General features: G+C 37.1%; 1 protein-coding gene across 2 annotated transcripts in view; it reads right to left on the bottom strand.

The window, feature by feature from the left end:
• The window catches only part of ITGAV (integrin subunit alpha V), a 52,282-nt gene that overhangs the window by 13,135 nt on the left and 11,330 nt on the right, over positions 1 to 27,817 (bottom strand). For both annotated transcript variants that reach the window (XM_075756126.1, XM_075756125.1), the window contains exons 3-23: positions 21,877 to 21,968; positions 21,256 to 21,370; positions 19,910 to 19,971; positions 18,300 to 18,345; positions 16,644 to 16,769; positions 15,605 to 15,649; positions 15,372 to 15,415; positions 15,225 to 15,281; positions 14,699 to 14,751; positions 14,096 to 14,298; positions 11,775 to 11,966; positions 11,619 to 11,664; positions 10,919 to 11,020; positions 10,102 to 10,160; positions 8,905 to 9,059; positions 7,293 to 7,430; positions 6,506 to 6,573; positions 5,196 to 5,343; positions 3,907 to 3,999; positions 2,856 to 2,935; positions 589 to 669 (exon numbers count right to left, since the gene is read on the bottom strand). In XM_075756126.1, coding sequence (XP_075612241.1) covers positions 589 to 669; positions 2,856 to 2,935; positions 3,907 to 3,999; positions 5,196 to 5,343; positions 6,506 to 6,573; positions 7,293 to 7,430; positions 8,905 to 9,059; positions 10,102 to 10,160; positions 10,919 to 11,020; positions 11,619 to 11,664; positions 11,775 to 11,966; positions 14,096 to 14,298; positions 14,699 to 14,751; positions 15,225 to 15,281; positions 15,372 to 15,415; positions 15,605 to 15,649; positions 16,644 to 16,769; positions 18,300 to 18,345; positions 19,910 to 19,971; positions 21,256 to 21,370; positions 21,877 to 21,968 — 2,005 coding nt within the window. The remainder of the gene's footprint in view (positions 1 to 588; positions 670 to 2,855; positions 2,936 to 3,906; positions 4,000 to 5,195; positions 5,344 to 6,505; positions 6,574 to 7,292; positions 7,431 to 8,904; positions 9,060 to 10,101; positions 10,161 to 10,918; positions 11,021 to 11,618; positions 11,665 to 11,774; positions 11,967 to 14,095; positions 14,299 to 14,698; positions 14,752 to 15,224; positions 15,282 to 15,371; positions 15,416 to 15,604; positions 15,650 to 16,643; positions 16,770 to 18,299; positions 18,346 to 19,909; positions 19,972 to 21,255; positions 21,371 to 21,876; positions 21,969 to 27,817) is intronic.

Genomic DNA, 27,817 nt, shown 5'->3' with positions numbered 1-27,817 from the left:
TAGATCACAATAATGAACGTAGTGGAAATTTTAAAGGATGGTGGCTCTAATCTGAGTTAACTGGCAAAGCAAGAAGATTGTATAGCATTTAGGTGTCAAGTATAGATTTCTGGTAAGCAGAAATAACAGAGGTAATGGAGTCATTACGATATTAATATACTGTGCTTAGGAGTGAAGAAGGTGAGGGCACTGCAAACTTTTCTTCAACAGGATTTTCAACTTTGGTTTTAGAAAAGGTTTCAGGGGGTTTTGGATGCAAACTCAGTCTGTGGAGGAGGAAAGTGATCTGAAGAAGTGTGTGCCACTGCAAAAGTAAGGGGTGATTTTTTTTCTTGCTTCTAAAAACCTCACTACTAATAGAGGCACAACATTCCTTTCTGGAATTCATTTTGTAATTATTTAGAATTATTTAAGGTCTGAAAGTCCAAAGGGTGGCTAGAAAGAACCATATTTTCTTTATGATTAAAAATTCCCTAAGGCTTTCTGAAAACTTATGTAGACCTGAAAGAATGTTTATCAAATTATAAAGAAGCAAACATGCAAAGCTCATTTGAGAAAGACATTTATTAAAATAGTATCAATGCTTACCCTCTAATTTCAACAGCTGCTAAAATGGCAAGGTCAGCCTGATAGAATGCTACTGGACTTAGATTGTCATACAGGTTGGAACTGCAGAGAAAATAAAAGTCAATTTCTTAAATGAAATAAGCTAAGTATTTAAAAAAACCCACTTAAAATAATTGTATGTAACATTATAACGTGACTCCTGAGCCCCTGTAGAAAAGCACATTTACTAAAAACTAAGGAGCACATTCCAGCAACTTCTCACTTAAATGCGTATCAGTCCCACCCTCAGCACAGTTTGGAGGTCCCTGAGCATGGAGAAGTCCGTAAAGGACACAAAGCTAATGCCAACTCTGTTCCTTAGCTGCCACATGTAATGAAAATTCCAATGCCAGCGCTGTGGGATAACATCAACTATAGAGCTAGCAGAGCCTTAAGTTCCACTTTAAGACGTCTGTTTTGCTCAGGGACTTTGTTGGCCTCCAAATAGTCCCAGGGCAGAAAAGTATGCTAGGGCTACTCTTGCCTACCTCTCTTCACAGTGTTTAAACTGGTTAATGAATACAGTTAACATCCAATTCCTACACTTCAGATATACCAAGAGATGACAGATATTAAGGCACGTAGAGTCATTCATACATAAAATTTTCTTTGCACTTTCTTTGTAAACAGAGAAAAAGAAATACAAAGAACAGTCCTATTCCCCTCGAAGCAGAGCTGGGAATAGAATCCTCATCTCCTTAGACACATCTGATTGTTCTGTCTACCTAACCAATTTCGTTTATAAAGATCTTAAGTCCCCTAATTATTCTTCACTGCTGCTGTAATCAAAAAATACTTGCAACAGTGTTTTCTGCCCAACCTGTAAATACCTCATCCTTTCAGAGACTAGAGTAGTTCTGCTAGGAATTGTGCTAGCTTTGGAAATCTAGCTTTGTGAGTTTAAGATAACTACCGTGATCTTTAAAACCTCTTCAAGGTAATACTTTGATAATGCCTGTTACCATAAGCTGTGATTACCATGTTTGATTGCATCACTGTTCTTGCATTCGGAAGTCATGCAAGGAAATTCCTTCCATAAAAGCTGTAACATGTTACAGGAACTTCCTTTCTCTTCCATCACAAGAGAAGCATGACTTAAGCAAACTCACTGACTTTCTTCTCCCAGCAAAAGTTACTTAGTGAGCACCGTTAGCCTCAGGAAGGTGACAGACACCCGAGAGAAGATCACTTTCTGCAAACAAGAACTGGAGTCACGTGCCTCTGGCACAGCTTACTAGCTAATGGAGAAGGGAAAAATTGAACAGACAGCAATGTGGGATCAAAGAGATGTTTATTGCTGCCAAGGCCTTTGATCAGTACAGCAAGCTGCTGTATCATTAAAATAGAATGGCAGGTTTAAACTTATTTAACTCTTGTAGATGAAAAATGCATATGTGGATGAGAGTAATTTATTCACTACATTAAAAAAAATTAAGCTCGTCAATGGAAAGAAGAATTAAAAAAAAAAAAAAGCTTTTTGTCCACCATAGGGAAAAAAAAGCAGCTGTATTTGTACTGTCCGTTAAGCAACATAAAACTGTACTGGGTAAAGAGATTCCCATAGAACACACCTCCAAATCTTAAATATCATCTCCAGTAGGTATAAATTCATATTTATATATCATATTTATATGAAAGCTGTGTGCTCATCTTATAATTAACAGGAACACTACTGTTTTGTTCTATTTTTAGACTCTCATCCTGGCTGCTGTACAACACTTAAAATGGTTCACTGCATGTTGCTTCTGCTCAGATGAACATGTGCATTGCCTTTTCTGAAAAATTTACACCTCTCCTCAAAATATATAAAATTGGAAATTGTGACTTGACATCAGAAGGAATTCAGGGTTCAAACACCATTTTTAAAACAGGGCTGGAAACCCAAAGACACAAGTAATTCTGTGGCACTACACAAGTGTCAGGAGATCACAACAGTACACAGGTACAAAACCCCGAAGTTTTTCTTGAAACACATTAAATGGTTTTGTTCCTCATTATTAGTATTTCACTTGTGCCATGGCCTAAGAGCTGTAAGCAAAAGAAACTGCATTCAGACAGAAAACTGTATTTTCTTACATTTTTTCCTCTATTTTAGAAAACATAATTCATTAAAAAGATGTGTTTACTTTTTAAACAATCATGAGGCAATGCCCAGTGAATTAGTCCAGTGTGAAACTAACTGCTCAGTTCACAGGCTATTTACTTAGCACGTTATCTACCAGGTGAGGTGCATACTCAGATTTCCGTACCTTCGGATTTGCAAGTCAAACTTCACAGAGGTATCCATTTCAGACTGCTGGTGCACACTGAAACGTAGGCCAGCTAATAGCTTTAGAAAAAAAATCACCAGGGTTCAGTGGAAGCACAATAAAATACCTGATAAAAGCTTCTTAATACTATTATACTACAACAAAATTGCTTGAGGCATGTGGTTATAAAGAGAACACACATAGAACTGGCAAATAAAACTTGTACAGTTCACCAAGACTAGAAACCTCTCCGTAGATTTCAGCCAATGCATCACTGCCACAAAACAGAAGCGTAAGGCGGCTTACATCATGCTCACTCCCCCCGCTTCAGCCATTTTGTACTCATAACTGAGCATCCCTGCGTGTCGCAAAAAGTATTAAACAGGGCAAACTCTAATGGTTCGAAATTCAGTTTCCAAGGTTTGTTTTAAGTCAGTGGATGATAGTTGCTTCAACATCTGTACACTTGAGCTTTGAAAACTTTGGAAATACTTTGAAAGACTTTGGAAATAGCATTTATTCATCTATACAAACAGTCTCTTGGAAGAAAAGCACCAGAGTGTTTATAATTGTGACTGATTTTCACTTTATTTCCACAGAAAAATAATACGTATTATGTCATATCATCTTAATATCTGCCAGGTCCCACTAACTTCACAAAACTAGGCAGAAGACAAAAGCACTTTTAGGTTTCCACTAAGAGAAAGGCATGTTATGAGCTAACTCTTTATTATAGACTAAAAAAATACATATCAGATAAATCTAAAGACAAACCTATGAGCGACCAGCGTTTGTTAATTCCACTGTTTAATGAACTATTCCTTTCGAATTGCATCATAAAACTCATGAACATTCCTTTCAACCTTTAATTTAGCTGAAAGGTTGAAAACAATTACCACGGAACTAACCAAATACATGGACAGCTAAACGTTGGCTAGATCTAATCTCAAATTCCCATGAGTAAACATCCTGCCCCAACACTACTGTGATTAAGAGAAATGCCACTACACTCCTGTTAAAACTACCAGACACCTGCCGGACCAAACTTTACCTTAGTTCCTGCTTTCATGGGATTTCCCAGGTCACAAACTACCATGCGCGTTTGATTCTCTGTTTTAAATGCACATGACAGCCTTGCTAAAGCCTGCAATAAACCAGAAAGAAATATTAAGGAATGTCATTCTTGACATCTGGACACCCGTGTGAAAGCCTGGAGAAAAGTTCTAGCTACACTGCATTAATTTTAATGTAACTTCTCAGTCCTAACACAGTCAAGCACTAAAATTAAAATCTGAGTATGAAAGTCTCCATAGAGACAAGTATTTTTGATACGAGATAGATGCTCTTTCCAAGGTTGTAAAAAGAGAAATTCAATACTTTTTTATTGGGTAGCACTGGTGATTTTTGTGACCTAATTTCTCCACCTGATTCTTCAACACCTACGTGAAGAAACTTTGGCAATTGGGCAAGTTAAAACTCTCCATAGGAAAATAAAGATTAGAAGGCAAAGTAACGTGAATACTTACTAGCTTACTCAAAAAAAAGGTCTTAGAGGAGCTACCAGATTTCGGATAAAGCCACATCACAAAGCTCTAGAGTGGCAGAGGCAAACTGGAGAACCAAACCAAGGTACGGTCCAACATATATGAAGGATGTGGTATCAAAGTTGGAATCCTTTGACATAGGGGGAAGTAGTTTCCCCCTTAACATTCTGCAACTTTACACATATATTGATTGATCACAGATTATACTGAATGAAAACAAGGATGAAGAAACTCTGACAGTGTATTACTCATATATAGCTGTGATAGGCTAAAACAAAATCTGGACTATACTCATGTGTCTTCAAAGAAATAGAAGTTATACAGACATTTTATAATACAAGAAGGGAAAGTCAGGAAATAAATTTTAATATTCTGTGTAGTCAGGATATCTGACACCGAAGACTGTCTACATACTTAGGTGGAAAAGAATAGTAAGACCCAACATCACTTTTTTGCCTCACAGGTGCCCAATTCTTTACCTAGCACGTGACATGCTAAGTCTAAATTTAAATAAACAAGGGCACTGTTCAAATAAAGACTTGTAGCAGATCAACTCTGTGTGTCAAGTTCCATCACACAGATGATTCTTCTTTGTTCCTAATAGCATGCTCTTAAATTGGAACCATCCAGCCAGGTGTTGCATAGCCTTGAGGCTTAGGAGAACTTGATCATTTTTTTGGTACTTTGCTTTAAGACTGAAGTGTAAAAACCACCACTGATGGACCTTCTCGCACAGACTTCCATAGCAGCACCTGAAACATGACCAGTCAAAGAAGATAGATAGTTGGAATTTTACCTCGTTGTTACGAACAACACCGATGAAATCTGCTTGGGGCGGAACGATGACGAAGAGTTCTGCTTCATAGGCTCCTTCCCCTTGATTCTGAGCACTGACTATTAGTGTCAAGGGATTGTCATCGCCAATGTAGATCTGCTTCTGATCGCTACAAAGAACAAGTGTAAAAATGAGGTCTGCATTCAGCTTTTAAAGTGTATTGAACTGGTTGAACCTACAGAAACAAGAGATATTCTGAAATTGCACAGAGAATCTAGAGGCAGTTCCTATGCTTCAGGAATATCAGGGGAGGTGTACGCTGTTTAAAACAAAAACCTGTCCACAATGACAGAAATGGAGCAAATATTACATGCTGTTTTGTAAGAATCTTTTCTATAAAATTTACAATAAACCACAAAACCACTGACACCTTTTTTTAACAAAGAACAATTATGAACAGCTACACCACTGTGTACATTTTGAATTACATGCCTAGTTAGCAGAGGTACAAGCATACGTTTATAACAAAACTTGATGGAAGGCTCAACTACGGAACATAGCAAACACCTCTGTAATACATTTGTTCCAGATACAAAAAGAATATCTTTCCAAACAATGTATTTTCATCTCACCAACTACAGAGAAATCTAACTGTACCTACTGATGTAAAATGTTTCTGAAGCATTTCCGTGAATTAGTATGTCTGTGAACTGTACCACCTATATGCATATGCTATAGCTCTGTACTAAGGGCATTAGAAAAACTACAGGTGACATTTACGAGTAGAGCTAATACACTAATAATGGCTTTCAGGCATACAAAGCACAAAAAGCCCAGACTCACAAAAGAATTACTAGTTAAAACTTGTTTCTTTTTGCAGGATTAATAAAAGATATTACCAACAATTTTTTTTCATACCTATGACAACCCTTCTCCCCCCCTTGCTGAATAAAAACATGCCTGTTCACTTCTTCATATGTCTATGTAGTATTAAATAACAGAACAGTGCTACAATCACAGCTAACACTGGTTTATGCTTGGTATGCATATCCAGCTTCGCAAATATACACATAAATACTGTCTACATATAGCGGGAGCTGGGGTGGAGGTGGTGGTATCTGTTCTGACTGTATGACATGCTAAAGACATTAGGTTACAACGCAGAAAATGGCTTTTCCTTAAAACAAATAAGCATGAGTTTAGGTTGTATACATTAAGGAGTCTTTACTTTTTTCAATACATACTTTTAACAAACGTATTACAAGCTCTGGAAGTTTAGAATTCAAATAGGGAAGTTACTTTTCCCTGTAGTATTTTTCTCATGTATTTACCTTTCTACTGAAACCTCCAGCTTCGGTTTGCAGATATTATCATCACCGCAATCCAGCAGAATATGTGCCTATACAAAAATCAAATGCATATTGTTGTAATAATTCCTGCATGTTTTCCAACATACATTTCCAGTAACACTATTTCACCACCAAAGAAAAATATTTCTAAATAGCTGGTTATGAGGTATCTTCATCTCATTAGTCTCAGAAGAGAACAAATGAGTTTTTATAATGTGGGGGGCACTGTGCCTCATCCTGCCACACTGCAATTCTAGGATTGACGTTTACACATCTTAATCCTCTTTCCATACTTTGAATAATCTGTTCATCTTGAGTTGCATCTCCGCTATCCTCTTTAAAAACAAGTGTAAAAATTTGTATAAAGGGCAGAAATATAAAACTGTGTTTATTACCTTAAGAGAACTATAGGGATAAACATAATATACGTAGAACAGGATAGCATGAGCAATGGATGAAACACTCCAATCCCTCAAGATTAACAACCTTCAATACTACTTTAACTGCTTTTCTCTAGAAACTATTAGTATGCATGAAAAGTCAGTCCACCACTACAGAATAATGTGTCAAAAATAAATTTGACACAGCAAGAAGGAAAAAAAGACAAGACAAAGATACAATAACCATCAGTATTTCCATAAATCAAAGACTAAAGTCTAGATATATATTTTGGTATCTTAATTTTTCAGAAGTGCTAAAATGAACATAAGTATTGAAAGCTGAAAATACATTCTGGGTTCTCTTACCACCGATTGTCCAAGAAGCGTACCTGTCTGCTCATATTAGCAGGAGTGAACTGGTTGAGGATAGGGTGCAATCCTGTTGCATCTGCAGCTGTTCTGTAATCCAGACGATATTCCATAAAAATAGTAATGGGAGTTAGTTTGTCTCTAAATTCAGATTCATCCTGAGGAAACCAAAGATTTGAATTACAATTAAAACATGTGAAGAAAGCAACAACAACAAAATACCCTTCAAAAGGCTTTATAGACAACTGTTGTGGTTTAATCTGGCAGGCAGCTGAACGCCACACTGAACTCTTTCCAGACCAGAGAATCTCTTGTCAGACAACCTACATTGTAAACTTTGAAGATGGACAATTTTAGTAGTAACATGCCTGTTTTATAAATGGAAAACTGGAGTATACAGGAGTATTAAGTCATAGAAGTATAATAGCAAGGAGCCTAGAGGGCTATACAATTCCACTCTTTCCTGTCAGACAATACTCAGTATGATTCTAAGATCCCTCATAGATAATCATCTTTGGATTTGTGATTTTTCCTTCTTGAAATTATTACTTTGCACTTGGAGTCACTGACTTTCATATTGTTCATTTCTGTCTATCAAATGTTGATCCTGCCTTCCAGAGTACTTACAAACCATTACATTAGCCACAGATTTTATCAGCATGAACTCTGCTTCGTTATTCTCATTTCTGAGAATAATGAAAATTACTTAGTCTAGAACAGCTCATTGCAGGATCTTCCTTCAGCAGCTATCTTCTATGAGCACAAACCTATTGATAACTTACAGTTTTCAACTGGGTTTGCATCCAATTTAAGGTAATTTCATATAGGTCATCTGTCATTACTTTATGAGAATGTCGGGTGGAAAAGTGTTAAAGCTGTAGTAACACTGAGATCTGGGATGTCTATTTTCATATATATCCCAGTCAAAAAAAGGCATTGCCTATCCTCCATGAATCCTTAATCATTTTTATTGTTTTTGTGGGTTTTCTTGGGGGTTTTTTTGAGAGAGGAGTAAGTACTGTTTATGTTTGATTTGTAAGTAGTCGGAGACAAATCTGAGCTGCATCTAACTTTCATATGTCTTTCCTTATTTCAGCCAGTGTTTCTTCTTCTGGGTTACACTCTTTAATTGTTAGCATCTGTCTACATTTGTGGGGACTTAAACAAAAAGGCTAAGAAAAAGCGAACTTAATATTTCAACATCTGTCTCCAGTTATTTGCTGATCTTTCCTTTTTAGTTGCAGATGGATATTTTTCTTTATTCTTTTACCTCCAAAGTAGAAGCACAACCTCTGCTTATTGACTTTCATGTTCTTTGGAAATTGTAACTTATTTTGTGCCTAGATGACTTGTCCAAGAAGTCCATAACAAAGTTCAGAATTTAATTTCCAATCTATTTAATGACCAGGACCTCAGTCACCATCATATGCATCGTTCATCCTCTGACAGCAGTGATAACGCAAGGACAGACACATGGTTTTACTAATTTTAAGTTTATCCATTGGGCAGGAAGTTTCTCTAGCATTTCTTTTTTTTTTTTTAAAAAAAAAAAACCCCAAACACTTAACACGGGGAACTTTTAACAGATCATGCACCAAAAATTATTGGCCTAAAACATAAATGGGTACTTACCCTCAAAAAGGCATCAAGTTCTTCACAATTCATTTTGCCTCCCTTTGTAATAGTCATGTTCTTAGAGTGACTAGGCTGTTTGCTATGGAGAAAGAGAGCTCTCCTTATAGCTCCTTTCTGCTTAAGTTTATCCAACAGCAGCTCCACTTGGAAATCTACCCAATCCAAAGCATTTAGGTTAGGGATATTTCATTCAATTACACAACGTGCAGATTCCCATCACAAATGGGGATAAGAGCTGATTTCAGCTACAATGAATATCTAGTACTTGGAACTTTTAAAACTTCCAGTTCTTTCAATATAAAATCTGTTACTACATTAGTTCTCAATACAGTAACTAACAAGGACAGTTGTTGTCCTAAACTAGACTCTGCTTTTTCCTTAAAAACTAGGAACATATAAGAGCACTGATACATTTTTAATATTTAATTGCTATAGAATTGCAAGAACAAAAGTTAATTTCCCCCCCCCCCAGAAAATTTTAAAGCAATCTTGCACATAATTATTTAACTGCACTGCTGATCTAATTACTTCCCATATTTGAAATAGATGATGAAATTTAAAATATCTAACAGCTATGTATATGAATCTTCCCAGATCATACCACCTCTATACATGCCATACAGAAAACAAGGAAAAGCTTTTATCATGAGTAGACAAAACCTGATGGTAGCCGGCTGTCTGCCATACTACGAAATCTTAGGGACAACTTAGCAAACAATTTGATTATTTGAAACAATCTCTTCCTGATTCTGATGCAGAGAATCTGATTCCAAAATCAGTGATACCAATCAAAAGTTCGTGATTTCAACAGAAAAGTGAGAAATCCCCTGTGGCTTGTCTATATTTTTCAGGCCTGACAATGCACATACTTTAATATTCTTGTCTAAAACTTCCCTGAATGACAGTCAATCTCAGTTCTGTAAAATACAAAGGACTTTCCAAGACTAGTTCCACCAAGTGGTGAAACATATGCCTAAAGTCCCAAGTATGCTCATATCCCACTGACTTCAACACAACTTCAGCAAAAAACCTGCCGGAGACAGTCATATAAGATGTATGTGGTTACTGAACTGGTATGATTGTGCTGTAATGGGATAGCCAACTGTTTCAATAATGAAAAAGAACGATGTCTAGCGCTCACGTCTGCAAACAATATGAAAAGACTTCTAAAGTTTTTAAACTAGCAGAACTTACTGAGTGAATTAGGGAGCTTTCCTTTGCCGTCCGCTTTTAAGCAGAACTTTACTTTGAAGCTGTTTTGGAGGAAAAGAAAAGATTAATTTCACATACTTTTTTCTCTCATTTTCTTCTAAAATTCTTTACTGTTTTTTCTCAGTTCAAAGGCATTCCTTTTTGAGACTCTACCTCACTCCCAAAAGCTATTTTCTGCTGGTGGGAGAGAAACTATAACCTAAAAGTAGACAGCAATGCAGATATTTGGAGTTTTAATTCATGTAGAAATAGTCACCTGTGAAGCAGAGTGTTTATTCCTGAAATCAAATGTGGCTCATTTATTTTTAAAGCTAAAAGGAACTGGCATACTGAGTTGAAAAGGAAGTTAGGACTAGAAAGGAGAAGCAGGTTTGGATAATAGTCCAGGAACAAGAACCAAAACCAGTTTGCAAAGCAGATCACTTCCGAAGTGTCTTCCGTAGGCTCACTCTGTTTTTCACCTAAAAAGTAAGTTAATGGGTAAAAGCATTGCACAAGCTGTGTTTTCTGTTACCATCTTGGGAAGATATTACTCTATTCAACACAGACTACTGGCAATCTCCACAGGTAGGATGTAACTTAGGAGTCAGTCTAGCATCTATTGACTACAATGTTGCTTCTCCCACTGTTGTCAAAGAGTTCTTATTTTGTATTGTCTGCTCTTTCAGAAAATTCTGTGTGTTTGCCTTTTTTAATTAGCTGACTAGACCTCATGAATCCATTCAAAATTAAAAACTTATGAAAATGAAGACCATTAAAGTCCCTCCTCTGCAAAGGAAAACAAAGATACTCTGCTTACCAAGAAACCTTTACATCTGACAGCGAACAGGCTTTGTTTTCTGGATTTAGAATGGTTGGATTAACTTCCAGGGCAGCATTTACTCTAATAACTGGTCTAGCCCTGCAAAGAAAACATCCTCTTAAACAACATTCAACACCATATTAGATAACACCCTCCCTCCCCATCAACTGTGAAATACACACTTAGACAATATTTAGTAAAACTGCAAGAATAACAAATAATCACGGAGTAGATTAGGGAAAAGCAGGAAGCTTTTCTGTGCCCTTTTATTGCCATAAGAGTCAGAACATGGACAATTGTGTTAAGAGGAAGTCCTAGCTATTGCTAGCACAGATAAATAAGGTATTTTCCCAACATGAGCAAGGCTGGATGAGAATATCAGGATTACAGTGTAATAGCTAGCAGCACCCTGTATGTGTCAGAATCTAGAAAACTGTCACTCAGAAAGCCTTGAAGAGGTTTATGGTTTGTCTTAACTATAGATTATTAAGAAAGATAAATAATAGATAGCAGACTGTAGATTTACTCAGTGAAAACAGCAATATAACTTTTTTTTTTTTTTTTACCTCCAGCAGTTTGGAAGGCAGAATGGCAGAATTTCAAACTTTCCTGATCCTGCTTTCCTTTGTAACTTAGGAATACCTCCGCGCTTTCATTCTGGCTGCACTTATGTAAGAGTGTAGAGGGAGGTACTTACCTATACAAAACAGCTGTGTCAACACCAAACGCTCCAACAATCAAGTCTAGGAAGAAAGGAAAAATATTACACGTTACAAGTTACTTTTTTAAATATGCTGTTAGTCAGAGGTGGGGTACTATTAAGTTATTTAAAGTGACATTTAGAGCAAAGGACCTGGATATCCATTTTTGTCCACATCTGTGGCTCCTTTCAGCGAGTACCCAAAACTGGGTGGCATAGTGCGAGCAGCCCACTGTCCTTCGAGAATTTGAGATGGGGCTGCATTCAAACCATTTGCTCTTCCATTGTAGATATAGACAAGTCCTCTCTTGTCCTCTCCGCCGTATGGTGCGGCAACTGCAATATCTGTAAACCAAAAGAACAATTGTCAACATCCCCAGACATGGACCAGGAAAACATATTTGTGCTTACATTGATCCATAATTTCTGATGTTTCAGCTTCAATGTGTGTCAGTAGGGAAGAAACACAACCAGCATTTAAGATGCTCATCCTTTTTTTTTTTTTTTTTAAAAAAGTGGATGCTGTATTTTCTAGAAAGTATAAATGTTCAGCAAGAACATGTATCAGACTTGTATGGGGGGAGGAGGGAAAGGAATAGTTCTGCAAACACTTCTGCACTTCACCAGCTGCCTTACAGCCAAAACATATGGATTTGAGATGCTTCTGAGAGTATTAAACACGCAGAATTAGTCACTGTTGGCACCTAATCACAAAACTAAGTGGGACTATCTGCCCATTTCCTTAACACACTCATGTTCCTCCAAAGGGTGTGACATTTTAATAATTCTGGAAATTTTAAATCAGCCTAAAGCAATGGTAAATATAAAGTTCCATTCTATCCTTATCATGGCTTGGCAGTATGTTTTATGGAGAACTCTCAGTGAGTGCAATTATGCTTAAAAATAAAGCATAATTAAAGCTTAATAAATGTGGGAATACTCGTTATCAGTGACTAATAACCAGTAATAAACAAAATGCTAATTGGACTATCTGTAAGGATAACTTTAGAAATATACATATAATCTAAATGCAACATTTCCACAGTCAGTTCAAAGACCAAACATGAAAACGTTTAAACACCATACAGAATAATTACATTATTCCCTCCTCTTTCCTTAAATTTGAGAAAGTTTCATGAAAAGAACAAGGACTCAAAAGTTTACCATTTTGTATTTTTGACTCATCTTTACAAACTTTATGAAAACACTAGGAGTTCCAATCTTGCATCATACTGTGATGGAAAGCATTTTAATTAACACTTCCATAATGAAACACAGCAGGAAAAAGAAAAGTCTAAAAAAACAGACTAAATAATGGCAAAGCAATTAAAAACACGCAGCTTTTGCTATGATTTTCTCACCTACAGTGCATTTCAGATTACAATGTGATGGAATCAAAACATTTTTTGGATAATCTCATCAAATGAATGGACTTTTGGCTATCAGCTGTAACCTTTCCAATGTCTTCTGTAAATAGCTGCAGGGATATTGCATCTTCACACTAATTCTGTATACTATTAGCAACTGAAAAGTTCTCTTCCAACCCAAACTATTCTATGATTTTATGATTTCATTAAAAAAAATAAATTAGAGCTACCTGGAAATTTTAAGTATTAGCCTATTATAGTTTCTGATCTTTCAGAAAATACTTAGCTTGCAAGCAGAATAGGAAAAAAAAAAAAAAAGCATCTTTGTGCCAAACTCAAATTCCTATCACTCTTTACGAAACATTGGAGTACAACTTGCAAAACAGTATTCTCCCTAGGATTCGTGGAAGTCTCCATCCCAAAACTATGATTCTTTTCTGTTTCATTGCTCTCCATTCTTAAATGAAAGTAACAAGAAGTACTGGCAAAGGCTTTGAGAGTCCGCAGCTTCAGTTGTATCAGACCCAGACTTCTCATCCATATACTTGCTTCAAGACACTCAGCTCTTGGTACAGATGGCTGCAGTTGTTATGGAATATTTTCACCAGACACTTCCATTTTGAAATTAAAAAAAAAATCTCTAGACTTTTCTCAGGCAAGTCTCTTCTATCAGAAGATTTTTAACCAGCTCTCTGAAACAAAACCTTCTTTTCAGTCATCACTGTGTTTCTGGAGAGGAAAATTGGCTTTAAGCAATGGAAACAGGAAAATTATATTGAAGATGTCCTAACAAGTGACAGTGGAGAGGTAGATATTTAATTGAAATTTCTCCTGTACTTATCACTTAGAAAGTAATAAACTATCAGTCTAACAGCTAAAATAATCCATGCTGTAGTTTAAACGGTATAGTCTCTGCTCGATGCATACATGTAACTCCTATTAGCATTCTTGGGAGTAGCATACAAGCATCGAAAGGAGTCTAGACCTTAGTGTCCAACATTCAGTCATGGTTAGAATGCCTAATGTTTGTGTGCAGAATCCACATTCAGTATGCTGTCTAGATTTCATCTAGGAACCGAAAATAGCGATCAATAAATTATGTCCTACCATTGAAGCCATCCTGATCTAGATCCCCCAGAGGTGCAATAGAACTGCTGAATCTTGCAAATATCTCAAAACCATTCAGCTTTGTGATCTGAAACCCTCCAGAGGCTCGTTGAAGGCAAATGGAAACTTGGCCAACCTCTTGAAGTTTCCCATCAGAACCTCGATCCATAAAAAGAGGGGCTCCAATAAACAAATCTGTATAACTGGACCAAAGAAGGACAAGGTTCTTCAGTAACATGAAAATTCAGTTTCATTCTCTTAAATATCTGTTAGTAGAACTCAGCACTGAAGTCAATATTAAGATGAAAGTTACCTATTTTTAAGTTGCAAAGACAAATATCTGACGAAGTAAGCACAAATATACCAGAATTTAGTGCATTTAAAGCATGCGAGTACACACGTATTTATGTAAATAAATACAAAAACAAATCTACAGTTGTTAAAACAACTGTTGAGTGCTAACGAGAAATTGTGTTGTGCAAATGCATGTTAAACCAGCATTGAAGACAGAAATTTATATTGTAGAAAAGACTTTTTAATAAAAGCTTCTTTTTTTCTTTCCAGAAACAAGTTGGGTGGCAGTGGGGAGAAGAGGGCACTCACTTGTCCCCATTGATATCTGTGGCAGCCACCGAATAGCCAAAATAGGCAGCCATCTGGAAAACAAAATTCAAACCAAACTTGTGAGTTGTAGTGATATAAACACACAAACAAGCGTATACAAAGCTGTAGAGAAAAGATGTTAGGGAGATGATAATATATACTACAAAGTTTTTTGTCTCCTTGCCTTTATATTTTCCTTTCTCTTTCTTGCTCTGTTAGAAAGTGAACTGATCAGTTACCTTCCCCACTCTCCCTTTCAGGATCCAATCCTCTTTCCCAATTCTCAAAAGAGGCACCATCTCCTTCATTTAAATAAGATTGGTTTTCTAAGTAGTACTACAGAATGGGAAACTTACAGAACGTATATTTTTAGGATTCCTACAGACTTTATAAAATTTTTCTTTGGCACAGAAGCTAATAACCTACAGAATTTATATGTTCTGGTACCCTAAACACTGTCCCAACACATCATCTTTCTATAAGAGCAGCCTCCCGGTCACCCACGACACTGAATAAAGCTACATACCTGCTCTCCAGTGAAGTTGTACATGGAAGACATGTTTTTCCCATTGTAAATAGACACCTGCACATGAAAAAACACACATTGCAGCACACCAACAATATTAATCTTTTTTTTAATTTATTGTCAAGTTTAACGTTTCAGATTTCCTACCATGCCCAGAGTTCTTGCTGCTCTTGGGACTCCTGATACAAAGTCTGAAACATAAAGGAAGACACCCAGGTAACATTCAGGTCCCAAAGTACAATGACTTTGCTTGAAGACAGTAGCTTATTCCTAGTGCTTTATACATTTACCTGTGTACTTTATCATTTGTTCTATACAATTTGATTAAAAGACCTGCCCAGCATATTAACATGATTTTTTTACTGAAGCAACGGTCTTACCTTCTATGCCATCACCATTGAAGTCTCCAACAGCCACTGAATAACCTGATTAACAAAATTAATAAATCACTTTAAAAACCTTATTAAACCTTTCATCTATCCTTATACTCTTCATAGGTCTCTGTGCACAGTCCTCTCACTTCATCTTAAAATAGAATGGAATAAATATTGCCTCTAAGTAGCTTGGACTATGAACAGCTACATGAGTAAACTGTAATTCATCAGCATCCATAAATTTGAGATCAGAAGATGAAAGTTTTAAAATTATCATTGTCCTGGTCTATCCTTGCTTTTTTCTAAACTCAGTTAAACATATCCAAAGGTAAATTAGGATTTCCCATTCCTCTGAGGGTCTCTCTTCATTAGTTTTCTTCCCAAACGTGATTCTTTCACATTTTTATTTTGCTTTAGTATTTAGGAACAGGTGCTTTAAAAAAAAAAAAAGGTATATGACTAACTTCTCATGTAAAAATCATACCTCTGCCATTCTGATATTCAGCCTGCATCACAAACCACAAAAAATTCATGGAAATATTTCCATTTATTTTGTCATCAGGTGCTTTTTGAATCAAGTCTATGGCAAGATATCTAAGCTTCCATCATACATAAATTACTGTATTTTCAGTATGTAGCTCTTCAGTTATCTGTCAAATGTGTAAAGAGTGTAGTGACAGGACAAGGGGGAATGGGTTTAAGCTGAAGGAGGGTCGATTTAGATTAGATGTTAGAAAGAAATTCTCTACTCTACTGTTAGAGCGGTGAGGTACTGGAACAGGTTGCCCAGAGAGGTTGTGGAGGCCCCATCCCTGGAAGTGTTTAAGACCAGGTTGGATGGGGCTTTGGGCAACGCGGGCTAGTGGAGGGTGTCCCTGCCCATGGCAGGGGGGTTGGAACTAGATGATCTTTAAGGTCCCTTCCAACCCAAACCATTCTATGATTCCATGTTGAATTAATAATAGCGTGATGTAGACTTAAATACGAGTAGCACAGGGGAGTTTTTCAAGTACAACTACGTTTTCTTCCTTTTCAAACTACGCACCCAAGTAGCTGTCATCAAAAGCAGCACTGGCAGGTCTGGTTGCTAACTGGTCATCATACTTTGTACTGTAGACTCTGGAGTCATACTTAGCCACAATCTCTGTCACTCGATCAGAAATAAGTTGGCCTAAAGAGAAAGAAAACAACTTAAAAACCACAGAAAAACGTGTGTGCACTCATTCAATAAGCAACTGATTACAGAATGCTTGCTTCTAAAGCAACAACTGTTCCACGATGCTGACCAGAGCATAGCCAACAGCAGCAGCCATAGATAGGAGGTAAGTGAAACTTTGGATCCTACTTCAAAGATTTATGCACATATTTCATCAAAAGCACACAGAGTTCTCACTCCAAATAGAAGCCACTCCTACATAAGCCAGGATTTAAATGGGACTGCTCAGTTAGGTAACAGTAAGCATAAGCTTACGGAATTGCAGAACTGAGTCGTCATTCTTTGTCTATATACCTTCACATGAGAGCTTAACATGGCAGATAAGAAGCTACTAAGATGAGCACAGTGTATTACCGCCTTCCCTGTTTTCACTTCACTAGCCACTAGGTGGTGACTTCATTACATTGAGCTTTTAATTAAATCTTAAATCACAAAAAAGTTTTCTTCAGAAGATCACTTACTTCACATACATATTCATATGTGTATAAAGTATAGGGAAAACTACTCCTCCAGCGTCTCAGAATGTGGAATAAAAATTTGGAGTGAAAAACTCTCGTTTTTAGAAGTTTACTATTGCCTTCTATTCAAAGTTGAGGGGTTTTTTTGTAGTAGTAGGCAAGAATAAGGTGGTTTCAGCAGATGAGCTATCACTTTTGCCAAAAAGCAATAAAATGAACATTCAAACATAATCTATATTGTTCTGTATCTGCAGTTTCATTTCTATCATTCCATTTTGTTAAGAATTTAAAACATAGGACTGGAAGGAAGCCTCCTGTGCTGCTGCATCTACGTATAGGCTGCAGTGAGGTACAAAATCTTTCATAAACATTGGTATTTACATTAAAAAACAGGCAACAGTTTGGCAGCTATGTCTTGATTGTAACAGCACCATCTTTTGAACAGAGAGCTATAGCTAAACGCCGAATGATCCTGCAAACAAATACTGACTGAAGCCCACATTAGTAAATATGTAGGAAATGTTCTGTGTAAACAGTGTGGTTAGAGGAAAAATGTGCACCATGGCACAAACAAATCAATATAAACAAATACAAACCATCTTTGCCATCAAAGGAAAACAGTGATAGTTCTCTTTGCAGGGTACATTTCTCATTGAAAATACATGCTTCGTACGTATGTCAGAAATTATAAAATGTAAATTTTCAATTATAAAATGTAAATCCTAAAGGAAACTTATCTGCTGGTGGAAATAAATTCCACATTCCTGGGAAAATGCCTTTAAAACAATCATAGAGTTATTTAAAAGACAAAAGACACATCTACACAATTATTACTTCAGCTTTAATTTGTGGTTGACTTGATTCTTCATCCTTCAAAATATTTCCTGAATAAAAATTATTTCTATTTGTTTTCTTACTGATGAAGACTTTGACAGTGGTTGGAGGAGTATGTATACAAATGACTAAGAGGGTAAAGAGAAAAAATCAGAGAGGTCAACTTCTCTGTGACTTAAATGATATATCTCACCTTGCCAATAAAAACTTCCAGGTCCTCCAAGTAGCACTCTGTCTCCCTGGGAGGAAGAAGGGAAGAAGAAGAAAAAAAAAAAAAAAAGAGTAAGAAAAAAAACCATTAAGCATATCTAAAGACAACATGTCCTATGTTTATGGGAAGTAATTCCTTGCGTGTATATCACTGTGCTTCACTGACCCCAATACATTTTATTGTTTAAAGAAATTATTAATTAAAAATGCATCTCAAAATGCAACAAACAATATGACTTCCATGACTTGCTTCTCTATGTCACCCATTTAAAATTCCTGGCAGAATTCTGCTTTTATTGTAACAGACTCTTCTATCCACATAAATTTAAGACAACAGAAATACAATCGGGAGAAAACTTTAAGACTGCTACAAGGCAATCATAACATGTTTTTAGGTCAGTACACAAAACTAGTTTCATCTTCTGCCCCTGCCACTTTCTGTAACTTATCTTTAGAAAAGTTTAATTCAAAAAAGCTGTGATGAAATTCTCCCACTCCATATTCCTGGTAGAACTGCAACCCACAAACTGTGTTATGTGAAACTTTAACCACATAAGCTATCCCAGTGCTGGGAATTTGCTCCATAAGTACTGAATTGGGCCATAGGCTTTGCTGCCTAATTAAGCCACTTATTCAGGTTTTAATCTTAAAAACTCCCATATTCCCCACTCAAAAATCTAGGTCAGAGATTTGGAGATACCTTATACCCAGGCTTGCCCACTCAGCTAGGGTTTTGGATTAGAGCCCAAGGTTGGTTTTAACTGAGGCTAGAGTCTGCGCAGTAAGCCTGAGGGGTGCATGCAAAATTACTCAAACCACTTACAGTCCTATACCGCACTTTGCACAGTTTGCTCTGGAGGAAAACCAAGAGTGTCCTCAGGCAAAGAGCAAAGGGGTATGACCCAATCATAACATGTGAAGAACTTGCCACATCACAAACAGGACATGTGTGGTCTTAACATGTCCAGACTATGCTAAACAGTTTAGCTGTACAATATTGTGCTTGGATTTTAAAAGTAATTGTGAACTTAAAAAAAAAAAAACAACTATAAAAGGCAGGGAGAACATAAAAGTAGAAGAAACATAAGACAGACAGCAAAAAAAGCATAAGGTCTACTTCTGCTAGCTGAGGAGAAAAACAAAATATAATTCACAAGAACATTGTTTACCAGTTCCCTTTAGCAGTAAGTTATTCTTCCTCAAGAAGTAACTCTAGCTATACACCAATCCCTTCAAAATAAGGGTCTCAAAAAACCTGACTACTGCAGTTTATTTCACTTGAGGACTAGTTGCAGCAGAGGTTTATGGCATGAGGCTGGAAAAGCAGATCATTTGTTCAGGACATGATTCCTACAAGAGGTGAAAGCATGCTGCTGTGAAGACGTAGAGAGAAACAGGTTTATAATACCAGAGTGGTTTGAAGTTATTTTTGTTTATTTACAAGGATGCGTTTGATTGCCATTTTTCGTCTCCCCAGGAATGGTAGTTTACATTTAGTTTCATAATAGCTGTGCTTGTATGTGGTCTGTATCAGGGCGGTTGTTAACTTGCAACTGGCTGCCAACTGGCAGGAATTGAGAAAGAATCACATACCTTGGTAAAGTCAATACTAAATCCACCTTGACAAAATCCCTGTCCATCTGCATCGATAGTTGCTGCAAAAAAAGAATGGACAGAAAGAGAGAGAAAAATTAAGTATTACCAGTATAGATCAGATGATTCTGTGGATCCTTTCCCATGCATCTTCCTAAGTAACCTTGCACTCCTTAGCTAGAACCTTGGGAACCTTTTCTCCTAAATCAATATTTTCACTTTATCAACAACTCACAACCAAATGCTGTAACAACTTGACAGCTGGCCAAACATACATATAACATTAACACATGTTCTAGCCTAACACAGTCAAAGTAAACAGCAACTCCACATTCCTTTGTATTTAATATTCAAAAGTTTTTGGGAAAAATATTTGTAGTTTTTATTCAGGACATAATCTGGAAAATAGGGGATAAGTTTTTCTTTTGGTATGGAATACAAATTTGAAATATACATAACCGTAAGTTGTTTCAAGTATTGGCTTAAAAAAAACCACACAGAAAAACATACCTGGCTGAAAAAAATTTCTACATACTGAGACTCATCCCAGCAAGAATTGTTATGGCTGAGTTAATCTTATGATTATACAGCTCCAGAGTAGTAATGTTGAGATCTCCTTATCTAGTAGTGTGACTACTTAACTAGCATGATTTAGTTTAATATATGCTTATTTAACTTCTCTTTATGTTGGACCACACTGGATTTCATTCCTGCTGTTCAACAATGATTTTCAGCAAACAAACAAAAAAAATCCTAGCTTGAACTTTCAACTTTTAGAATTCTGTATTTAAAAAAAAAAGGTTATAAGCAATAATCTGCAAACTCAAATAGATGATATGGATGCAAAGCATTTGGAAAATAAGGCTCAAAATGTTCAACAATGAATACAATTAAAACAATGCGCCGCTACTTATATATGCATACATGGAAATCAGAACCTATTGTTGCAAAACCCTATCTTCTAAAATGAGCTTTCTTTTTAAATTACTTGAATAACAATAATTAAGCTTCAGAAAATTCTAGTGTTGGTCTTTGAAAAAGCACTTGCTACATAATTTTGCTCAAGTGATGACCACAGAAGTGGTCCTTTGAAAGACTGAAGTCCTCAACTCCAGTGATATTTGGATCTAAGATTATCCTCTGGCCTAACAGTAGAGAAAGCAAGGTCGGCATCCTGAACATCAACTGGAAGAGAATTCAGATGTCTGGATCCAGCTTAGGTTTTTTTTTCTAATTGCTATGAGGTTCTACATGGAAAGGGGAAAATACCTGCAAAACATCCCGCTTCAAAATACAAACACAAGAGAAATTCCAAACAGGAAAGCAACAAAGTGTTCTACACTTACTTGACCTGCAGGGTGCATATTCCACAGATTTAGATCCCACACGCAGGTAACAAGTTCCTACAGGCTCTCTCTCTTGTTTTGTTTCAGTCCTCCAGTGGTACAGTGGGGCACAGGCCTAAGGAAGAAAACATGGCAGTGAGAAAACAAACTCCTCTTCAAAATGCTGCGGTTCTAGAATAATACACAATGGAATTCCAATTTTCTACAGAACAGGAACTAAAAAAAAAATGAGCAGATGAACCATGTGTTATTAGAGAAGATCTATACTATCAGCACTGGGGCAGAAGTATCACCAGTTTGTAATTTTAGAAACAGCTGGTTTATCGCAAGAATTTTAGAAATAATATTTTCTTAAAGAAGCAGTTGTAAAAAGTTCATCAAGAATTTATAACACATTCCAACTTCAGGAAAACTAATGCTACTACTTTCCTCAAAATCAGACAAAAATGCTACAACCTTTGTTTATAAAGGGATAAAAAAGGCTAGCCAATAAATTCTGAAAAAGACAAGTCACACTGATTAGCGGGATTTTGTTTAAATTCCGAGTTACCCAGATTTTTTCACATTTTTTTCCACTACAGTATCCCATACTGAGGTATTTGAAGGGCATCAAAAACCTACCAGAATTTTATCATTTTTGGATCTCACAGAGGCTCCAAACCACTGATGAGACTTAAATTCTAGTGGATCATCAGGAGCAAAATCTCTGTTGCCTACAAAGAAAATGAAAAAGAACCATAATTTCACAGGAAACTATACAGTAAGAATAAAAAAAGCTAAGTCATTGGTTTTAATGCATACAGAGAAAAGCAGAAAACAGTAACATTAGAGGAAATCACCCTTTCACAGAAACAGGCTTTGAAAAGAATTTACTATTATTATTCACTTTTACATCTAGGGCCAAATACAGCTATTTCTACATAGGAAGCATTTGTATAATACCGATTTCTTGTAAGAGCACAAAGTTTATAGCATCTTTGACAGCAACACAGTAAATACCTCATACTCGAGATACTTGACTTTCGAGTCAGATTACAGCACTGCTCAAGAATCAGTGTGAAAGCCAAGTTAGGACTAATGCTTCTAGAAGAAATATTGCCCTGATTAAATTATGCGAGTTTTGCCTTTGGCTAGAATCAAGACAGAAATTCTTCTACTATTCTACCAAGCGTTAACATCTCTATCCTGCCACTGCAGTGTACAAAGCACAGCAACAAGCATGCTCACAAGCTACGAGGAAAGTGAAAGGGTATGCAGTAACAAAATTTTAGAAGAGAGTTTGCCATCCAGAAGAGAAAGTTAAATAAGGGATAATTTGCACTGGTGTCTCTAAGTTAACTGTTTGGTGATGAAGGTTGGTAGAAGCAACTTAAGTGGTATTTCTGCAAGTGTGAATGTTACAATCTTTAAATCATTTAATGCTTCTTGCCTACTTTCATTGGAACAACAATGGAAACTTTAGCCTAATGAGAAAATTAATGTAACCCTCTGGAAAACGCATCTTTTTAAGAAGTCACCTAAATGGCTGGTTTACAGTGCCTAAAGCTGAAGGAGTCAATGAGGTCAACAACCATACATCACTTCCACAGACTGCTGGGGGGAATCCCCAAACCCAACCCCGCTATGAATCAGAGACCTGTGACCACCTGAATCAAAACTTCCTTGCTTGTCTTACACCTTGTAAAGACGGTTTGGTCTCCAGGGACTGTGTTACTTCCGTTAGGAAAATCCCATACAAAGGACAACAAAAGTGATTCTAATCTGCAGAGTCAGCCAAAACAAACTAGTATCTGGACTACTTTTGCTCTTACATTAGAAATATGTAGAAATCAATGCTGAGCACATAGCATCACAGAGAACTATTGTGTGTTTTCTAATTTCAAAGGTAATTAAAAAAACCCCACTTCCTTCTGTCACAGCCCCTCACCCCCTTACTGAACAGGTGCTGAAGATATGGAGGGCCTGATGATTAAGCACATCTGCACAGATTTATGTACACTTGAACATTTATACTGTCACCCTTGCACAGACAGAAACGTAGTTTGGCAACCTGCACGTCACTTTCTTATGGTACAGAAAACCAAAACCACACCAAGATGTTTTCCAAATAGGGAACTGTCTTTTGCACGCTTCTAAAATACCCGTTTTATCAAAATGAACCCTGCTAAAAAAATATTCACCTGGATCAGGGACCAACCCAGCTGACTGCATGGGCAGGGAAGCAGTGCTAACCTGCCGGGGAGAAGACACGAACATACGGCTGGGAACTATATCCTTTTTGGCACCATCAGGGACTTAAAATTGGGTTATTCTGCCTTGTAACCACACCCAAGGTTATACAGCCTAGAAAGACAGATTTGGCTTCTACCTTCTACTTGTCCTGCTTCTCTCAAATACAAAGAAATCTCTCAGCTTTACTTGCCAAACAAAGCTTTAAACAAGGTAAAATTTGGGAATAGTTACAGCATGGCATTTTACACCTTTCTCGACTACTGGATACTTATGCAACACTAGATATCTATGACTAAAAGGAAAGATAGTATAGCAGTTTTGTAGTGTAAAACAGAATCCTATTGTGCTAGGTACTATAAGAGCATCTAGGATGAAAGTTTCCCATTTAAGTTTAAAACAATAGGCAGCAAGTAGAAAGAATGGTCTTGTCACAATAGCAGGTAAGCAGCCATTCAGCATTATCAGCAATCTGATTTTATCACAGGTCTTAAGGAAATTAGTTCCTTCAAGTTTCAGCTGAATGCATCAGCTTCCAGCATAAAGCAATAAAGAAAAAAAAGGCAAAGCACTGGTTCCTGGTGCCATCTACCCATAGTCTATGTTGATTGCACCGAAGAAGAGGGGACCCAGTAGTTTAACCAGCACACGCTGCCGAAACAGCCCCTCTCTGCCTTTCCCCTGTGCATTCTTAACGCAGGCACTGCCCCTCCGCAAGGAAGAATCAATGTCCAGGACAACAGCTACAAAAACCTTCTCTCCCTCAGTCTTTAGGGGACAAAACTATTTTTTCTACAGTCCTGAAAAAGCCCTGATTCAGCTCTAAATTCAGGATATTAGAAACCTCTCTTCAATTTTATTTTAACAGGTAAACATCTAGACTTTGAAATATAGTCAGAAGCTGGTATATAAAAAACCCTAAAAATCTCCAAATCAGAAAGCAAATGAACACAACCCCAAGTTTATTATGTCATAACCTCAGAAGACAGCATCATAAAATTTCTGAAGGCCTAAATAACAAATCAGAAATTTTTGTACTTAAAAAAAACCTCCATCACACAGTAAATATGCTCCATCAGGCAATTTGACTAAATAAATTTTATTTATTTATAGTACACTGCTCTTGCAAAAATATTTTACAAACATCTTAGTCAATTTGTCTAATGTCAGTGCAGATGCACAAAACAAACCAACATCTGCTACAAGGTTAAGATGTCTCACAGTGAGTTTATCCTGTATTCAAAGCTTCTTTAGGTTCTCTAAGAGTGTTAGGGGTCTTGGGGAGAGGGGGTTGCTGTTCAGCTTCAGACTGGCTGTAACACAGGAAAGGGCGTTAAAAAATACCAGTAGAAAGTAAGTACATTGGAAACATGGACTTTTGAGATAAAAAGTTACAAACGTTAAATACAGGCCAAATCTGATGTTAACTCTGCATTAAAGAAGTAACCTTTCTTTACCCACACTCATTCACTACTCTCCCCGAGAAAACACTGTGTAAATAGATTATGAGCCTTTCCCTCAGGTCCAGAAGAGAAACTAATTTTATGAGGGGATCTGGAAAGCACCCTGTCATCAAAAATCCCCTTGCTTTAAATGAGAAACTGTTTGGGTTTCTGTTCCTGACTGGGGAAAACAAACATAAAGAACACTTAAATGTGAGCCCTCACTGAAGCCAATCAGAGTTAAATAAGGTGTTTTAGCTATACTGTAAAGTAGATTTGTCATGGGAAGATAGAGAACTGACCAGCATTTCTGTGTTTTAGTGTAACGAGCCTGACTTCATTATTATTTTATCATGGTGTAACTTTTCAGTGGCATTTCTAAAAAAAGCCTTCCCCCATCATATCATTTAAAAGCAATACCTACACTAAATGAAGCAACCTCTAGTACAGGTAGGATTTAAACATACAGCGATTTATAAATCCAGATCAACATTCTGATGTAATATAGTCAGCCTTACTACTGTAATGATTCTTACTGCCACTGCTGGTTTTCTTGTATTTCTAAATTCTTTTAGAGTGTCCCAGGAATACCTTAGAAACATCTTCAAACCAGTGATGTACATTTTACAGGCAAACAACTGTATCTAGGCAATACAAACTATGTTCTGGCTAGATTTATTCAAGAAAACGTCCAGAGTTTTTACAGGATGCTATTTGTCAGACTAAAATGCCGGCACTAGAGGGACTTCTACTTGATGGGTCATTAATTCCAGGATTACATCATTTGACCATAGGGTATTATTTCGTATCTGTAAAGGCAGCTTATGCTGTGGTTTTTCCTTTGCTCCTTCTCATTGTAGTAGACCTCACATGATGACTTTAAATAACTCTTTCATTAGGGAAAAAGGGCTGACATGCCAAGTCAACAGTGTTTTGTCTCTCAAAGTACTTTCCAGGTGGGGTGATGGAGTTGTCAAGACAGGAAAGAATTGCTTTAAAAATCCATTACGTCGGGGCATTGTTGCTGCTGGACCAGTGGAACACTCAACTTTACTGCGTTACATAGGATTTAAATTTATAAATGGAAACTGATGTGGAGAGATGCTGAGTAGAAATTGCAGAAAAAGGAAATAAGGATTGTCTAAGCCATCTTCCAAGTATAATAAAAAGATCAAAAGTTCTTTCAGTGCTGGATTTCATTTGGCTATCAGCTTTGGATTGTTGGCGCCTTCTTTTTCCAATGTAAATGTTATCAGTTACAGAAACAATGGTGTTACAACAAAATGACTGCAGTAGAGTAAGTAGATCAAGTTGTAACTTGCAGCCTGCCTGTTTGCGTGGCAATGAGAAAACTGAACTAAAACGCTTGCCCCTGATCTTGAGCACCAGACTTCACTGAGATAATGAGTCAAGAGGCATGAACTGATGAAGCCTGGTTCAGGGTCATCATACTATGAATACTTAAGAAGTTGTAAAATTTAAACAGTCACCCAGTTCACAGAATTTACATTAATATAAGTCTCTTTGTAACTAAGCCAATTCAAGGTAAATGACGTTGCTCCTTCTAGGTAAAGGGAAGCTTTACGCAGCTAGGCAAAAGACAGACAAACTTAAATAGATGAGCGCTGTTTTCATAATAAGAGTATTTTACGTGGTGTAAAGCCAGTATCTTCCATCCAAAATGTCAGTGATTTCAACCTTAGTTAACGAGGCAAGAGCAAGTGAGTACAAGCTTATCTTACTTGAAACTGCCCGTGCTGTGAGGCAGCAGATGGTTTAGCAACCTTTGTTTAGCCACAGTGTTTTGTTAATGACTCAGGGAGACGGGAATACAGAGCTTCCCACTATTCCCCTTCCCTCTTCTGAGGTATGAATCCTCCTCCTTTCCCCAGACGGTGCTGGAACAAAAGCATCTTTTCCCTCTGCCTAATATAAGACACTTTTTTTTCCAACTAGTCATGCAGTTGAGATCCAGCTACACACACACAGAGCCAACAGTATTCATGCAGGAGTCTACCTAACCACAAAAGCATGAGCTTTTTTCCACTGTCAGCTGTAACAACACGTGGAGGAGGTTTTATACCTTCTGCCCTCCTCTTCTGCATTCAGAGCAGTACCCAACACATACTTCAGTTATACCAACACATGTGATAAGGACAACAACCTAACGTCAATGGGACTGAGGTAATGATAGATTTAGCGAGATAAAAACCAATCCATTTTACTACAAATGAATTAATGGTTCTCACAAGATTTATTGCTTTATTGTTGACTAAGTCAACAGCCTTTGAGACTGAAATCCCCATATAGATTGCGGCCTAATACCAGTAAACCAATCAGCTAAAAATAAACCAGTACTTTGCTAAAGCATGCTATTTTCACCAAATACAGACCTATCCCACACTTCCTTATCCTACTTTACCCTGAGGGTGACAGAGCACTGACACAGGCTGCCCAGAGAGGTGGCCGTCTCCTTCTCTGGAGATACTCAAAACCCACTTGGATGCCATCCTGTGCAACCTGCTCTAGGTGATCCCGCTTTAGCAGGGGTTTGAACTAAATGATCTCCAGAGGTCCCTTCCAACCCCTGCCATTCTGTGATCTGTCTCGTTATTCCTTAAGTGGAAAGGATGGAGTTAGAAACAACTGATTCGTTTGCACAAATGATCAAAATCTCCAAAAGGCAAATACGAGCTCATGACACCCACTCCAGTCATAACTTCCCATCATCAGCAGATCTTGTGCTGTGCAATGCTACAGCACAAAGCTGCGCAAGGCAGTTAAAATACCCACTTCAAACTAAATAGGTCAGATAGAAACAGCCATGCCAAACTGGTGGTTTAAGCTTCCAAACAAAGACTCCTATTGTCTAGAATCACCCACTTGGGGAT

This window comes from Balearica regulorum, chromosome 6 (assembly GCF_011004875.1).
Source record: "Balearica regulorum gibbericeps isolate bBalReg1 chromosome 6, bBalReg1.pri, whole genome shotgun sequence".
NCBI classification, from domain to species: Eukaryota; Metazoa; Chordata; class Aves; order Gruiformes; family Gruidae; genus Balearica; species Balearica regulorum.
This window is presented reverse-complemented; position numbering and strand designations above follow the sequence as displayed.